The 18,940-nt window shown below is 45.4% G+C and overlaps 1 protein-coding gene across 3 annotated transcripts in view; it reads right to left on the minus strand.

The window, feature by feature from the left end:
- Positions 1 to 18,940, minus strand: part of ANKRD42 (ankyrin repeat domain 42) — a 394,873-nt gene that overhangs the window by 79,938 nt on the left and 295,995 nt on the right. For all 3 annotated transcript variants that reach the window (XM_085620564.1, XM_085620566.1, XM_085620565.1), the window contains exon 9: positions 2,195 to 2,364. In XM_085620564.1, the coding sequence (XP_085476690.1) occupies positions 2,195 to 2,364 (170 nt within the window). The remainder of the gene's footprint in view (positions 1 to 2,194; positions 2,365 to 18,940) is intronic.

Genomic DNA, 18,940 nt, shown 5'->3' on the forward strand with positions numbered 1-18,940 from the left:
TGCAGCCAAGAGGCATGTGTCAATGGTAGTGCCCTGCAACCAACTGATTTGGGGCCTCATTTAGATCCAGGTGGGTGGCCAGAAGGGCCACCTGGCTAGCAGAGGCCATGGCCTGCGCTTCCCTAGCACACCTGCCAAATTTAGACATCTCTGCCAGGCAGACAGAGGGACTCTGTGCTTTCAGTTGAGGTGCCTGCACAGTGGCTCCACTGAAGGAAATGAACATTGCCTCTCCTATACAACAACCGCTAAATTGTTCACATTTTTAGGTCTCGCCTACGCAGTGCACATGCCGTCGCTCTGCTCATTTTCAAGCACACACTCGTGCTTGTGGCGGCATCCACCTTGCGGGAGCGAGCAGCGGTGCGCCACAAGCACGAGTGCATTATTGTCTGCTGCTGTTGTACTGTGATACTACTTATTGCAGAACGTATTGCCCAAGGGCGGTTTCCTCGTGGAAGGTGCCACAGCCCGTCGACATCGCTGTGGTTTTCTCACGTGATCCTGTACTTGGCCGGATACGTTGATGAAGAGGAAACTCAGACGTTGCTCACGTGCTCTTGGTTAGTCATGAAACAATCATTCACGGGTTCCACCCTGTGTGTCCTCGCGGCGCGTCACGTGGTTGGTGCGAAGCTGCGACAATGCCATGATTATTTCGCACCGCCACTGGAGCTTTTCGTTTCGTTCCCAGTAAGTGCTGCCAGCCCTGGAGGCAGCCGTTGTCATGGCTTATGTTATATTGCATATAGAAACCGATGTTCGCAAAAGAAAGATAATTTAGAGGTAGGGAGACTACCCTCCCTCCCCGTGGCTGCAGTACTTGGAAGCCCTCCCTCAATGTCACTTCATTTGTTAAACATATAAAGGTGACTACGGTTTAATGCTCATTTCTTTGTTTATCGTGGCTCTGCAGAGTGTTTTAGCCCTCTCGGCTCGGTGTCACAAAACTCAGCCCGCTCTTCATACCATGGTTTGTGACAGGGTTTGTGATAGTGTTCGTACACTGCATCTGCTCTCTTTCAGGTCTCAACTACCTCTAAGTCACCTTACTGAAATGCATGTTTTAACTCTTTACATAGTTTGTACCACCACCACCACATCCGCCACCATCACCACCACCTCCACCACCACGTCCACCACCACCTCCACCACCACGTCCACCACCACCACGTCCACCACCACCACGTCCACCACCACGTCCCTCACCACCACCACCACCAGCACCACCACCATGTTCACCACCACGTCCACCACCACCACCCCCACGTCCACCACCACCACCATGTCCACCACCACCATGTCCACCACCACCACCTCCACCACCACCACATCCACCACCACCACCACCACGTGTCTCACCACCACCACCAGCACCACCACCATGTTCACCACCACGTCCACCACCACCACGTCCACCACGTCCACCGCCACATCCACCACCACGTCCACCACCACGTCCACCACCACCACCATGTCCATCACCACCACATCCACCACCACGTCCACCACCGCAGCCACATCCACCACCACCACGTCCACCACCATGTCCACCACCACCACATCGTCCACCACCACGTCCACCACCACCACGTCCACCACCACCACGCCCACCACCACCACAACATCCACCACCACCACAACGTCCACCACCACCACAACGTCCACCACCAACACCACCCATGACAGGTAAAGTGTCACTGGAGGGTAGGGGTAATAGGATTGTCAACCCCGGCTGTACATGGGACATTTAAGAATGCATTGCGTGCATTGGGGGCTAGAAGTATAACACCAGACCCAAGATACATTTTGAAGAGGCGTAATGTCACAGGAGCTCCTGTAAAAGCACTTGCAGCATTTCTACCTCACAGTGGCATACCTGCACAAGCCACTCACTCAAAACAAGCATTGGCATAGCCAATAGGTCTCGCCTTCGGGACCTTATAAGTATTTAGCCATGCAACACTTAATGTTGTTGCACCAAGGATATTGTGCTGGATAACAAAACACTTATAAGGACCCAAAGGCGAGACCTATTGGCTATGCCAATGCTTGTTTATATAGTGTTAGTCAATATGAAAACAAATCTGTGACTTTAATGAGGATCCAATGCTAAAGAAGGGTTATTGATCATAATAAAACTATCGTCAAACAAATTAAAAGATATAAAACTCTGAAAGTAAAACTCGCATACCTCGAGCCTCTTTTTTTTCCTCAGCAGTCAAGTTTACGTCATCCTTCTGATCAGTACTCCCTTCTACTCCATGTCTATAGAAAAAGCTTGGATCATCTTCATCTAACTCTTCGTCTGAATCCTCTTCCAGAGATCCTCCTAGGAGCTTTACTGCTGCTAGCTGTGCAAACCTGAAACAAATAATTTTATATTTTGTTAGTAAGTGATCAGTGCAATGTTTATATAATATCATAAAAAGCTGGATGAGAAGAGGTTGGGAGATATGAGGCACTAGGAAAACCCAGGAGAGAATGTTGTCAAGGTCCATCTTTCTCTCCTGTACCATATATTTTCACTTTGAAGGTATGGAATTGTTAGAATACCAGGATCCCTGGTTGGCGGAGGTAGGTACCTTAGGCAAAACAGGAACCCGCGAGCCCCAACGTTAGGGAAAGAAAGGTCACCTTCTGAGAAAGACCCCGCTCCACCCCCTTGGTAGCTTGGCACGAGCAGCCAGGCTTATCTTCAAGGCCAATGTGTAAAGTATTTGCAATTACGCTCACAGCAACCCAATGATGACATCACAAATGGACTCCACACGAGTTTCATAGAAAAACAAGTATATGTTTAGAAAAGATATACGATGTGACCACACAATCTTAAGCCAACATATGCGTCGGGGTAATGCTCCCCCTGGCCTATTATTATTGAGCTAAACTAAACAATCTTATGTAATCCTAATGTCGTAATATGCAGTTCGTTATGGAACAGTCAGGTACTTCACAACATAAGAATAATGCAGATCGTAATACGGCTATCTGGCGATTTGTACAGTCACTGTAATGCAGTGCGTAATGCAACAACGTTGTAAACTGTTATGACCTCATAATGCAATGCATACGGTCCCCTTCAGATACTCTGTTAGGAAAAAGTAATGCAACGTGTAATACAGTTATCAGGCAGTTTGTTATGCAAAACTAAAGCAATGCGGAACACATATATCAGGCTGTTCGGTATGCAACACTAATGCAATGTGTAATACGACAATCCGGCAGTTCGTGATGCAGGACTAAGACAAGGCGTAACACATCTATCAGGCAGTTCGTTATGCAAACCTAGTGCAATACGTAACCCACCTATCAGGCAGTTCGTTAGGCAAAACGAATGGAATAGGCAATACGACAAACAGGCAGTTCGTTGTGCAGAAATAAGGCAATGCGTCATTCAATCATCAGGTGCTCCGTTATGCAGAAATAATGCAATACATAATTTACTCCGGCATCGTTCACGGTGTCTCCAGCGGTCTCTCTGCCACTCGTCCTGGCTTGCGGTTAGTCTCCGGCCACAGTTGCCCACCCCCACATGGGTTAGATATAACACAGCAAATGCAGCTTCGCACTCCGGCCCCGGTGCTGCCACTCCCTTGGCACACGGGGCACAATCCGAGCCGAAGCAGAGGCTTGCGCTGCAGGACGGAGAAAGAGGCAGAGAGCGTCTCCCTCCGAGCCCCGCCCCGCCCCAGGAGTCCACACATGTTACCTGGGGGGTGCGAACCCACTCTCCTGTCCACGTCCAGCGACTTGGGTCTCCGATGCAATCTCTCTGAATTTCCAGGCAATGGGAAGATCCCAGGCTGCACACTACACCCGCACTCAGAGTCAATGAGACTCACTGGACTCCGGGTGCACGATAACCAGACAACTCCTCACGAGGGTCTCAGGCTGCACACGACACATGCACGCAGCGTCGCTGAGACACACTTGATCTTCTGGTGCCCCCGATCACAGGGCACAACTTGCACAGATCTCAGGCGGTAGAAGCACACACACTTCGCGTCGCTGAGATACACTTTATCCTCTGGTGCCCACGATCACAGGACACAACTTGCGCAGGTCTCCGGCGTAAGAAAGCACACGCACTCTGCGCCGCAGAGACACACTTTATCTTCGGGTGCCCCAATCACATGGCACCTCTTGCGAGGGTCTCAGGCTGCAAACATGACATGCACACAGCACCGCTGAGACACAATTGCCCCTCTGGTGTGCACAATCACGGGCCAATCCACGCAAAAGTCTCAGGCTGCACCAAGAACAGGCACACTGCGTCACTGAGACTTACTTGGCTTCCCGGTACACACGTTCACAGGACGATCCTCTCGAAGGACTCAGGCTGCACCGAATGCATGTACACCGCGTCGCTGAATCTCGTTTGGAACTCCAGGTGCCCAAGATCACAGGGCACAACTGACGAAGGTCTCAGGCTAGACAGAGCACACACACACAGCGTCTCTGAGAGTTTTCTTTGGAAACTTTTGTGTTCCTGTGTTTCCGAACAGGGAGCCAGCTCACCTCGGGTCCTTGGGGATCAGTTACTTCAGGACACAGCACAGTAAAGTCATTTCAAGCAGGGGGACACACCACATAGCAAAGTCCCTACAGCCTTTCCTTGGTTGAAACAGCAAACTGCAGACCAGCCCCCAGCCACACAGCAAGGGACCGTCCTTCCCTTCAGTCTATTCAGTTGTTTCTTCCTTGGCAAAGGTTCCTCTTGAACCACAAAGTAGCTCCAGTCTTGTTCATTCTTGATCAAGCCATTATACAAAGTTCAGGGACTTCAGCTGGCATAGTTATGCCCCTCAATGGCTTTGAAGTCTTTGTGCTTCAGGGGGCACTGACCCCTGCTCAAACCGGTTCTGGGTGCCTCCCTACCAGTGACACCTTCTTCCTTTGATTAGTGGGGGTCTGGATTCTAAATCACTCAGCAGGAGATGGGACAATTGTTTTATAGCACCAGCCCAGGCCTCTTCACCTCTAGGGCTACTCCTCCCCCTACACTCCAGATGCAGGTCAGCCTGTGCTGTCTCACCTCCTCCCCTGGGTCAAGACATTCCCCAGATCCTATCGCTTTCAAATCCAGCCAGTCAATCCACAACCAAGCAGAGAGACACAGAAATGTTTAAAGCACAAAAACCCAGCCACTTCTGAAAGAGTGGCTTACAAACACATAATGCAAAAACCATCTCCATAAAATGATGTGTTATTGCAGGGTGAGTTCAGGCATACTAAACTTCACCTTTCCATCTTAAGCCTTTGAGAAGATAGGCTGGAAAACATATTACACAGCCTTCCCATTCTATTCTAATAGGCAAGATGGCCTTGCAACAGTGAAAGTTAAATGGAGATTATTTCACTGCCAGGACATAGTACACACCTTGGTACATGTCCCACCTTTCACATGCACTGCACCCTGTCCAGGGGGTACCCTAGACCTACCATAGGGGTGTCTGATGTGTATGGAAAGGGAAGGGCAGGGTCTGGTAACTGCGTGCACTTACCAGAACAACATGGCAGTTTTGGAAACTGCGCGCAGGCCCTGCAATGGCAGGCCTGAGTTCCCTTTTCAAGGCTACTTGAGTGGGTGGCCCAAGAAGTGCTGCAGGCCCACAAGTAGCATTTGCATTACTAGCCCTGGCACACATAGTGCATTTTACTAGAGACTACACTAGTAATACAACATACCAATTATGGGCAACCAATTACCATTACACTGTACACAGGGAGCGCTTGCACTTTGACACGGTTTAGCAGGTGCAAAGTGTCCAAAGCATCTAAGTTGGCAACACTATATCCATCACAGTACCAAAAATAGAGGAGGTAGAGGCAAAAAGTCAGGGGTAATCACGCCACGAAATGCCAGGCAAAACACGAATCATCCAGGTTTTCAATGAACTTTGATGGTCTTGGTGCTTGATTAAGCATCTGACCTCCCAGGTCCATAACAAGGCAGTCTGTAGAGTTGCATAGATCTGATCGCTAATCAGCCAGCAGCTTCAGATGGGCAACATTACATTTTAACATTCAACAAGCATTGGCAAAGCAAATAGCTTGGGATAGTTTGTAAATAAAAGCACTCATAACTGCTACCACGATGCCAGGGCCAGCACTGCACTATAGGTAGGTACCTTAATCTCATAGAAGGCCCAACATGAAGTCAGCTGACATGTATGTCTTGTAAGATATCAAAACACCAACAGTGTGGTATGTTGTGTATAAGTAGAGTGATGAGGTGGCTCCGGATCATTGGGACACTATTTTGCCAGGGTGACCTTTCATTTTACAAACCACGTTTATCAGCTTGCTTGAGTTCAATTGATTCAATTAGAGTGAACCAAGACTTCAACTCCCTGAATGCACAGATTTAGTCGATGACGCCTGTGTCTGAAAAATCACTGTTCCAGGAACATGGAGCTGTCCAATCATCCTAAAAATGTTGTTTCAAGAGTATTATATCTTTTATTTTTTAGGCCTGTAGCTACCAGGTGCTACCTTGTAATGTGTGTTACCTTCAGTCAGTCCATGGCTTTAATGCAACAGCACTTTTCCTGCCTAGAGTGTAGCTTCACTTTCACCACTACATACAGGGGATTAAAACCCCAGGGTTTAAAGGTCTTTTGCTTAAATGTTAAGCACTGGCTGAAGGACTCACATGTGCCATGAGGCCACCAGCAACTGTGCAGTTCTTGGTGGTGTGAGTAACCTCTGTATACCATTAGAGTTAGGAGCAGAGATGTCCAGCTGGCTCGTAGTGCTTGGGGTAGACACAGTATGCATTCAGGGTCCTATTTGTAGAGTTTATTAATGAAAGAAATGTTTTGAATGGCGGCCAGTGAATAGCGTTGTGCTCTGACATGGTCATTAACTTTAAGGCTGTTATTAGCTAGGCTGCATTATTTTTTAGTGTCATGCAGACTTACAAGAATGCTTATCTGTGCCATGTACACCTTTAATATACAATGTTTACATTCCATATTATGTTTATGCAGAAAGATGCATTGTGTATGTGGAAGGCACTTAGCAATCATACATATATGCCAATTTGTTGTATACTTCCCAATGCAGCAATAAAAGTGTATTAATTTATAAGTACCGAACTTTTCCAATAGAGCACAGACAATACATCTGTTTTTGATGCTACTGGTTAAGGACAGTCTACCTCCACACTGCCATAAGACTGCTTCATGACCTGATTATGTCACACGGCTGGAAGCACACCCCTGATGCTTATGTTTAGTTAACAGTGGCAATGCCATTTATTCGGTTTTTAAAAGCGAGACACCGAGTGTGCTCTGTGGTGAGCTGCAGGACGAAAGTGATATGTAAAGGTGTTGGCACCTACCCTTTTGCTTGTGTCAGTGCCTGCTTTGTTTTGTCATCGTTTTTGCAAAACTTTATTGTTGGTAAAGCTACCTGGCCCTTGTCACTGTACAAAAAAGGACTAGAAAAAAATGGCTAGACGCAAAAATGTTTGTGGTCTCAAAAAGCACACATTGCCATAGCAGTCCCTGACACTGAAGTCTATTACTTAGGGTGTGGTTTTGCCTCTTGTGACATGGCAGAATGCCCACTTTGCCATAGCAGTCCCTGACACTGAAGAGAGCTACTTTGTGTGTGCTGTTGCTCCTTGTGAAATTGTCATTGTATTTATATAGAGCTTACTACCACAGATGAGACGTTGAAGTGACAGAATGCCATCAATCAGAGTGGTGTTAACGAATAACTAAAGTGTGCTGACCCATTGCTCCATTTGGTAGTGGGTGGAAAAGAATTTGAATGACATAGTAACAGACCAATGAATAAAAAGGGCTAGCTGACAGCCCCTATAAATAGGTATATTACACATATAGTTTTAGTAAAATCAAAAGGTATTGGCTAGTGCCAGAACTAAAAAGTCTATTGCCGTGAAAAAAAAAGACAAAAAAATAGCCCTTTGCAAATTGCAGTGCAAGCTCTTCCTTACAGGTTAAAAAGAAGCAATCCTCTATGAGGCAGCCAAAGTTCACTCTGTGTACATATTCAAATACTGGTATAAATAGACTGTGCGCAGAGCTGCACTGTCAAGCAAGACCTAAAATTAAGCAGTCAAATGAATGGTATTTCTAATCCTCCCAGGGGAAATGGTTCTTGATACCACATCTGCAGTCCTCAAACAAAAGAAAATAGTTGCCCTTGCAGTGGATATCCATGCTTTCGGTTTATGAAACTGTTAATATGGAAAAGAAGTCGATGCTGATATGAAAAACAATACAGTCATTTATGTGAATGAGATTGCAACTTGATTAACAAATTCGCCCGTTGTAAACTCCACATCAACCCCGACTCGCAGATACGTAGTCATTGATTAATAGGTCACAGCTGGGGTGGCACACAGCCGGCAGACAAATGCATGACAGGAAATTCCCAGATCAATCCCTCAGATAGGTGGAGCGACACCACAATGATCCAGGGAGATTGGCCCCAATACAGCACACATGGCAGGGGGAATGCACACGCTCCTAAAACACCACAGAGTCAGACGCAACATTAGTTAGGAACACACAGTGATCTCATGCCGGACATCTGCACACGTTACTCACTGGCTGCATTGTGTCCAGGCAAGGTTTAGGCCCACCTGCAATATCCATTAGACAATTATTTATGACTCCAAAGGCAGCAACTTACATTCCTCACTATACAAGGATCGCAGGAAACATTTTATTGCCTATGATAAACTGTATTCATGAGAGCAACAGATTGATTATAAATTGAGATAGTTCTTAGACCGTATGCATGTAACTGATCTCCCGGCCATAATGTTTAAAAAAACGAACTGTTCCTGTTTTGCCAAACGCCTCTTGTTTTTTTAAGGTATTTTGTAATCAAGCAACATTTTGGTGAGCCAGCAAGGAGCTGATTGGTACCTTGAACCAGACTGCAGCCAAAGGAAAGAGACCCCGTCCGGACTGATTCACATACGCACATCGAGGAAGGTGAGCGGACACCGCAATTCATTGAAAGTTCTGCTGAATCAGCGGGCGGAGGTCCGTCCTGAAGCAGCCGAAACAGAGGTTAAGAGACTACATCAGAGCCTAATTTAGAGTATTTGGCATACGGCAAACTAGGGTGAAGCATAAAAAGATAACCTGAGCACCCTGCCACTGACAGAATCTGACATATTGCCGATCTTATATGTCCTAACTGAGTAGTCGCAAGGCTGCCTCAGAAGCAATCTCACGGAAGTCACTTTCTTTCGATAGTCAGCACGCTAGGAAAGGTGAATATTTATTGTATAGCCCTTTATGGCTCCCAGGATGCTATTTTATAGAGCTATTCTGATTGAGCGGAGTTGGCACCTCAATCTCATATTCTTTGGTCTAAAAGGGTTTCTCGGTGCAACTAGTTTCTCAACACCCCTGGTAACTGAAAGGAGTGAGAGGTATTGGCGCTTGGCCCACTGGGAGAGACACCGATGGTACAATTGGCCCCTGGGTGTGATGCAGGTTGCGATTCAGACAGTTAGGGAAACCATTTGGACCTGGGAAGCAAGGTGTAACTTGTGTGTGGCCAAAAGGGGCCTGTAGTTCTCAAGCTACTCCTTCTTTCTGTATCTATTACCATTACCTTTTTCCCGGAGCCGATATTGGCAGACTATCAGGCACACTTAGTACCATGTAGAGCTTCTCCTAGTCACAGGATGACATGCGCTAGGCGCAGGCTAAAAGATTTTTGGACAAAACAATCACTTTTTTCTGTAAGTTTTTTGTTGAATTGGTAATATACATATGATGCTACTATTTATTGTAAGCTGTATATAGGTGATGCCATGCATCTACTGTCCTAAGGGTTCATGTTTTATCATCTATGTTTTTATACTTCAAATGAGGGTGTTGTTATTCATTAGAAACTGTATTTTGCAAAACGTTGAAACTGTGTAGATATTGTTTTAGTGCATCCTTTCCACCTACATTGCAACCCTTCATATGCATTGTCATCTGTGTTTTTGAAATGTTCCTATTTAATTGTTTGATGCATCTGTAGATAGTGCCAAGCTCATAGTACGTTAAACTGTAAGAGTGCACCACGTACCTTTGTCCCCACGATTAGATCAAAACAAATACTCCCAAAAAGATTGAGTAGCCTATTTGTCCACGTAAATCACTAGAATTATCATGGACTCCCCATTAAAACACATGGAAACCAGGTTCCCCACACAGGCAAAGAAACGTAAAAGGTTTTGTCAAGAATGGCACTAACACACGAAGGCACAAACATTTCAGTGGCCTAAAGAGGGAACATTTGACACTAACAACATTTAACATACAAGAACACACATACAAACTAAGTACACAGGTCAAAAGAAATGCAAGAGAGAGGCTTTACTAGAGCTATGGGCCATCTTCGAAAAGGCCCAGATCGACAACCCTACACCACCGTCAGCACCTCCCCCACCATATGCAGGAATGGAGGTGCTTACGCCAGCTCCCCCTGCATTAGGCTATTCCATTCCAACAATAGTAGGAGCCAGTGAAAGAAGGACAGTTAGACCCTAACATTAGGCATCAAAAAGCCAGCAAGCCCAGACAATTCCAGTGCAACCCAAGTCTCTCAGAAAAATCCCCTAAAACTCGACCTCCCATCTACCACGTCCGACACATACACCCTCACCAGCATGTAGAACATGCATTACCACTAGTTTAGGTGAACATACACAAGTGACAGGGAGGTTTGTGGTGGATCTAGACAGTTATACAGCAAGTGGGCGTGAGGAAGGAAGCCTCTGTTCCCCAGGAACCAATGACTAGGGTGAGGCTACAGTATTTGCCCTGGTGGCTGCGGAACCAACAAAGAGCAAGATTGAGGGTGAAAAAGTACAGCGCATAGCTCAGAGCAAGTGAGGCAAACTTGACGGGACGAGGAAGAAAGGCGCGAGTTAATGCTAGAAAGAAAAAGAGCACTCACTCAGGAAGCACAGAGAGAAAATAGAGCAGCGCGCCACTCATATAAGTGAGGCTGGGGTAGGCACAGTCTTCTGGCAGGAATCAGCCAATATAGAAGAGGGGCTGACCAGGAAATAAGCCAAGGCAGCCTGGTACTAATCCAGCCATGATGCAGGAAAAATAGGATGGCACCTTTGCATGCACAAGAGGAGAACAGCGACGAGGATGCGTGCTGCTCCACACAAGTGCACAACAAAGGAGAGTTAACCTCAAGTAAGATAGTAGCAAGAGAGTAAGGTCAGATCTTTGCACGTCTTTTCTGCCACCTACTACCCTGCTGGACTGAGGAAAGGAACCAATATGATAGACCTTGGCCACAGGAAGGATAATTTGAGCCAGAGAACATGGCTATAGCAGAAGATTGCATCTGGCATGAAGAAGGATACCCCAAGTGGAACTTCCCCTACATGCAGGAATGCCTAAAATGATGGGAACGTCATGTCAAAGAGAACCCATAGAGTAACCCAAAGTAAGAATGTAACCATTACTACAGAAGGGCACGTCAGGGACGATATATGCCATGGGCTCAGATGCATAAAGAGAGATTAAGGACAAAGTTACCGCCATTGCTGGATGGAGCAGGGAAATGGATCTCATGCTTTGAGAAGAACACAGCAGGAATCAACCTAGCGATAGGTGATATTAAGAGCCTGTTAAGTGGCCTTATTGGGGAACAGACCAATGCGGTCTTCACACAAGCTCACATGCCAGCAATCATGCTAACAGATACCGAGCATGCCCGGGCTGCATTCCATTCATACAGGCACTGGATATGGACAGCTCTGAGAGCTATGTTCCCTGACCACCCAGATGTAGGAGGATTAAAGGCAGAGACTATAAAGCCTGGGGAGACCATCACAGATTCTTGAACAGAATGGGGGAACAATGGGGACAAGAGACTACACAACTATGTATTGATACAGGCCCACAGGCTGCATTCTTTTACAATATTCTCAAAAAGGGGTTGCCCGCGAGATACAGAGTGGGCTAGACAACGTGGTTGGGTTGGATACCAAACCCTGGCAGAAAGATATAAGACCACATATTACATTTCCACAAAAAGAAACAAGAAAAAATTAGGGAAACACAAGATCAAGCCCAGAGAAGCACTGCTAAATTGGCCCCTAAACAATTTGAGAAAGACCGCCCTGAGGGGGGTTGTGTTGGTCGTAACAGTGCAAATGGCACCAGTCTCTAGGGGAATTCTACCGCAGACCCCAGAGGGTTCTAACATAGCTATAGTGGTAGAGGCCCGGGAGATTGGCAACAAATGGACCCTAGAGAGTGTTATTATTGCCACAGGCTGGGTCAACTGGCAGATATATGCCAGTTAAAGGCCTACAGTGAGCAAAGGTCGATGGGCCAGGGAAGAGCGCTCATCACAAAACACCCTGAATGTACATTCACAAAACCAAGCCCAGGGGAATCAGAATGCACCCAATATTCACCCTCAGGGAGGTCCACCATCTGCCGCACCCCCACAGCAGGGGTCAGATAGATGAACTAACATGTGGCAGCAACAACCTCAGACAGGGAATTCAGAACATCAGGGGACACAGCCCCAGCAGGGAAGGGTAACAGTATGGGGTGGCAGTGCCCTCAAGCAACCTCAGAACTAAATCTCACAATGGACGAGAAATTAATAACAATGCCACCAACAAAAACTCTAGCGGATGCAACCAATATTCCCCTCCCTCCTGAAAGTAAGAAGACAAACTTACAGCAATAGGGATCCATACATTTTATTGGGGTCCAAGAGCTTTGGGCCGCTACATGTGTTCTGTAGATCATGTATCCTCACTAGAGTTTGACATTTGGGGCACCTCAGGGAGCCAGGCCTCACTCTGCTCCTGATTCCCTAGGGCGGGGTTGTCTGGCCATACCGCAAAGGGAAGGCAGGCTATCGAGGGGGCAGAGCAGCATACCCCAAAGGGAGGGCAGGCTATCGAGGGGCGGAGAAAGTATCTAAAAATCAGACACCCAGATCCATGCATCCAAAGTCAGTACGGGTTCCAATGACCAAGTCAAACGGTCCACACTCTCGTGCATCTGGCCCAGGACCAATGTTTCCTTCATGGCATGGGGTTCTAACAGTGCCTCCTAGGAGCTAGAAGCCTCTGCCCCAAAGAGGCCCACTTTCAGTTCTAAAATGTAGCAGTCCTCAGTGGCAGGAGCCAGGATTCCTGTGCCACATGCCGAGAATTAGAGACACGCAAACATGAATCTCGGGGCATGTTGCAACCACCAGCGGCACTGAATAATGGCACATCCCCATCATGTACTCCTGCGCACAGGTAGACCAAAAAGACGCAACTCCCATCAACAGCACATCCATGCACACACCGAGTAAGACACACCTCTGGAAGAGCTAGTGACGCTATTGGAATTCCCAATAAAGCGTGATGTTATTCATCCCTATGCTCCAGAGACTACCCCACAAATATCTTACGCTAAACGAAAAATCCATTTAGGAATAAAAGAGGGAGGGGGACTAATGGCACATAAATGAGATTAAACTGCATGGATAACCAACAATCTATTCTCCCAAGTACTATCAAAAAAGATACCCAACTGGGGCCACGTTCCAGTGCCTCACAAAATAGCGACTATTGGAGTGTGAAAGACACACTCCTAGGGAAAAAAAAATACAGAAACACAGATTATGGCCACACAATTTTTTTTTAAGTTAACAATGAGCCAAGCTCTTATCCAAACAGGTCAAATGCCGAACCTTCAATTGCACCAAAACCCAGCTACCACAGCAAACACCCCAGCCCGGACAAGAAGTTTGCATTTAAGAAATTTGGGCTAGCACCACAAACATTTTGTTCGGACTAATAAGGGAAACAACAGCCACTGAAGGACCACAGACACCTCCCAAGCGATCCATACTAAGATCTGCAATGTACAGGTAACAAGTTATGTATTATTGCATTGTTATGTACCCTCTGTCTATTATGGGTGCTACTGCACCTATTCACTGCTAAAGAACTGCCTAGTAAAACGGAGTCCATTCAAAAGTTATCACAGCGCTTGCATAGGGACCTCTCCCATATCACCCACAATTACACCTATCAGAACATCATCATCCCACAAGCACTGCATAGCGCCCTCTTGCACAACACACAGTACCAACACATGACTGCAGTTGGCTCCCAAACATCTGCCAGGGCATGTTACGTCTGTTAGTTGATTCTGCATGCAGTAGGCGCAGACAGACTTTACATGCCTCAAGAGGTAGCCCCGAGAAAGCAAAATGCCTTATCCACCTATATCTGTACAGGATAAGGGCCAAGATCCAGTCAAACAAGGTAGAACCACACAGGGTTGTAGTAAATTTGACCTGATAAGAAACCAACCTAATGGATTTATACCTCTCCACTGAACCTAGTGATATCCAAACTGAGCTGGAGAGCATGCGCAGAAAAGGTACCACAGTGGATCATACTGTTTGGCCCAAGACTTCCCTGAGAAGAGATTCTTGGAGCTAGCAAAATTCCCAACTCAATGCACAAACACATCCGCTCCAGCATCCATCTGTGGACCGAGGGTGGCCCTTGAGGTATCTGGGGCAGTCTGTGTCAACAACAAATGGGCAAGGAGTTCCTGTGTAGGGCCGCCCAGCTTGAGGATAGGAAGGGGGATTCAGTCACAGGGGGAGAGTTGAATGAGAGCATACCACACCCTTCAGGAAACCTGGGATACCGAGGTGGGTGGATACACTTGGCTGGAAAGGAAGGAGCAACTCCTAATTGTATGGAGACTTACACTGTATTCCTTGTGTTTCAAAGTTAAACGAACGCTTCCACTGGGCAAAAATGAAAACTGCGTTACGATTATGTACATTCTGGATATGAAATAGGGCACCTCCATGCTGATAGATTTCTACTGGCAGTGTGGTGAGTTTATTCCTGGATTGCGCAGACTCTGTTTTAATCTCTACACACTACCTGACCATGGCTATTCTTGGAGAAGACCTATCGGGCTTATACCAGCACCCGTTAAGGAAAAAAAAGACAACCTGGTTGCACCAGGCTCGTGAGAAAAGAACTGCAGACTGTTTCGTGAAGAATTCAAACTGTTCACTGACACATAAGTTTTGACAGGAAGGTGGATACCCTTCTTCATTCTGCAGACAAAAGCCAACGCCCTCTGGTTGCAAATAAACATGTGGAAATTGCTTAAAATAATAAACAGCACTGAGCTCAGCCTTAATTTAATCAAGGAAGAACTGCGAGCAATCCGCCTTATCGTAATGCAGCATTGATATGTTTTTGACTTAATGACCGCGATGGAGGGAGGGGTGTGAGCAAAGATCAGTGCAGCCTGCTGCACCTTCATTCCAGGAAATGACGCAGACAATGGGACATTTACACTTACCATTTAAGCACTGCACCATTTACAAAAAGACATGCGTGAAGAGGGAGGTGCCCCTGAGCAGAAGTGGTTTTCGAATTTGGTTCTCCTGGTTCTCCCGGTGGAGCCCCGGTCTGTGCACATCCTTGTTGCCAGTTTTCATTGTGGTCTTGTTTTTGTGTGAGTCTGTACAATTGGGGATTTCCTGGTGTAAAACACAGTCCTCAAACTGGGAAAATTGCAAGTAACCAGGAAAGTAGTGGCTGTCGAAAGTGAGCATAAAATACAACTGGCTCCCAATAAAGTAACTGTCACGAAGTATGGGTTAGATAGTGTAGTTGAAAAATTAACTAGAAGTGGCAATGTTAATATGGGAAAAAAGTCGATGCTGATGGGAATAATGATACATTCATTTATGTGAACGGGATCGCAATTGTATTAACAAATTCGCCCATTGTGAACTCCACATCAACCCTGATTCGCAAATACGTAGTAAGGCAGGCTCTGAGACCTAGGCCAGAGGTCACTGATTGATAAGTCACAGGTGGGGTAGCACGTAGCTGGCAGACAAATGCACTAACAGGAAAATACCTGATCAATCCCACCGATAGGTACAGCGGCACCACAATGGTCCAGGGAAATTGGCACCAATAAAGCACACATGGCAGGGGGGTTGGGGGGTTGCACTCTTACAACACCATAAAGTCAGATGCTACATAAGTTAGGAATAATCAGAACACAGCAGTGATCATGTGCTCCCCATGCCGGACATCTGGACATGTTACTCACTGGCCGCATTGTGTCCACGCAAGGTCAAGGCTTACCTGTATTATCCATTAGACAATTATTTATGACTCTAAAGGCAGCAACTTACATTCTTCACCATACAAGGATCGCCAGAAACATTTTATTGGCTATGATAAACTGTATTTAAGAGAGCCACAGATCGATTGTAAATTGAGACAGTCCTCAGACCCTATGACTGTAACTGATCTCCGAGCAGCAATGTTTAACAAACTGCTCCTGTTTTGCCTCTTGATTTGTTTTTTCAAGATTTTTCATGTTCAAGCAACAAAACGTAAGCCATTAGCAGGAGGGTTTAACTTCTACACAGGTAAGCATTCAATCATGACATGAAAATATAGGTGTACAGCAAGAGGAATCAATAATTGTTTTAATCAGTATGTCTCACTCTTTCAAATGCTTAAAATGTTACATGTGCTATGGTTGGTTGCCATATTTTAATTCCAATGATATTTTAATAGAAGCTGTGAACCTTGGGCTTCTGTTTCTGCTAGTTGGTAAAGATTGGTCCACCACTAAATCCTCATGCTATGGATCATTAATAACAAAAAAAAAATACAAAACATTGGAATGCCTGTCAGAGTCAAGCTAGCACTTAATACGTGTTTAGGGATATTCCATAAAATGTTCACCTTTAAGTTTTGAGGGATTTCCTTCCAAAAAAATTAAATTAGTACATTTTGGTATAAATTCTGTGGATTTTTCAGGGAAATGGAGCATAACACATATTTATTCCCACGCTCCAGAAATTGGTCAGTAAAATATTGTTATTCCCCAATAAGTCCTGTATGGAATGTTGGTAAAATATCCCCGAGTCAGTCTGATTGGCACTTTGGTAGAGTTTTCCTTTACTGATGAGCCACTTATAGTCTGGCTACACATCTAGGGTTTTTTGTTTTATTTTAGACATATTGTGTATTGTGAAGTATGCTTTTTGGAGTAGTTTTAAGGCAGCATTACTGATAGAAAACCTCACAAAATCCTCTACGATCCCGAAACTACCAGGGGCATACACCCTAATGAGAATAGTTATTGCCTTTTCATGCAGAAGAATATTCCTTTCTGAGATTTAAATGTAAGACTTGTGTAAACCCAGGCCTGCACTATTTACACTTGGCAAAGGGCATATTGATCTTAAGACCGTGTAAATCAGGGTGGATTTATTCCAAACAGCGGTTACTACACAAGTCATGTATTGATTCTTTCCGTTACCATGCTGACTTCACATTCAAGTATCAGACTTTGCCCTTATCCATCCACATTTAACTTAGACATCCCTATCTGTTGTCATATGTATGGAAGCAATTTTGAGCCTCACAAAATGTGGAAATTAATATGCAAATGATGTTTTTATAGACCTGATCATTGAGCTATGGGTAGTTGACTGTATAATTGTTCAGATGGTAACTGCATTGTTGTGCTTGTGCTGGAATTCTAGGGAGAAAAAAATCCCAAAATACAAAAGACATCACTATCTACGCAAAGACATTTGAAAATCCTTCCAAATGTCTCATGGGGTCTCGGTGTATGCCTTGCGTGGGCTGGAGGAAGTGGTACGGGCTATCTGCAGTCTATGTAGATCATACGCAGGAGAGCTGAGCAGTCCCTGGTGTGTGAGAGGGCACAGGAATATCAGAGGCTCCTTCACTAAAGTTGAGCAGGTGAGATGAGCAGCCTCTGTGGGAGGGGGACTGGAGAGAGAGAGATAATCTATATATTCCTCTAGGGATGCACATAGAAGGGAATATGTAAGACTCTGTTGATCAGTAAAGACTGCAACCACTTTCACTCAATAAATAAATAAATGTGTGCCTGTCAATGTTCTGCCTTTGTGAGGGTGTTATGTGACAGCTTCCCCTTTTGCAAATCAGTCACCGCCACAACTTCAGACGTGGTAACCTTGCAACAGTTAGAGGCGCGACTGGGTTGCAAACAATTGGTGGATTCCTTTGAGGTTTGCAACCAGTAGGGTCATGCCTCCTTCAAGCTTCCTCCTGTTTGAGATTCAGATTTAGAAAGGTTGGCAAAACACCTTGGACTTCTCTGACTCATAAAAGCGGATTTCTACATTGTGAAAAGGTGTCTTGTGAATGCAAATTCTGAGTCACAAGGTTTGCAAGTGCAAATAACTTAAGTACATTGCCCAAGGAATGGTTCCTGTGTGTTTACTCTGCGTCTACAGAAACTACATGGAGAACTTTGTCCCAATGTAGAGATGATATGGCAGTAGAAACAGTAATTATACTATATACAAAAATCAATAATCCCCAGTGCTTTTTTTCAGGCTACATATTTCTTACGTCTGACAAATTATTAATTAAAGTTCTTTATAACTTATGATTTAGACCCAAGGATCTAAAATATGTCCGCCCAGCACAAGTTTTGAAAGATTTCTCATGTACAGATGATAGACCCTGGTGTTCTTTAAAGAAGTATTCCAAATCAGTGCTGAGCACAAAGAGTGCGTAGTAAAAAAAAGTGGAAATGTTCTCTTAAAGCTACCTTTACATGAGAACAATATGTGATGATAACACTAAGGAAGTGTCACAGAGGGCAGCCAATCATATGGAACTCAGAGAAAAGAAACAAAGCATCATAGTTCTAGAAGTTCAAGTGATTGCCATGAAAGGGTTAATTGGTAGTTTGTTCAAATGCAGCAGAAAAGAACGAAAGTAGAATCATATATACACTTAACCTATACAGGAATATTCTTTATTAAATGACCAGGAAGGACACATCAAACCTTGAAATTATGATTCCTATGAGAAAGTGCGTACATTTATTAACAGGCCATC

Source organism: Triturus cristatus, chromosome 8 (assembly GCF_964204655.1).
Source record: "Triturus cristatus chromosome 8, aTriCri1.1, whole genome shotgun sequence".
NCBI lineage: Eukaryota > Metazoa > Chordata > Amphibia > Caudata > Salamandridae > Triturus > Triturus cristatus.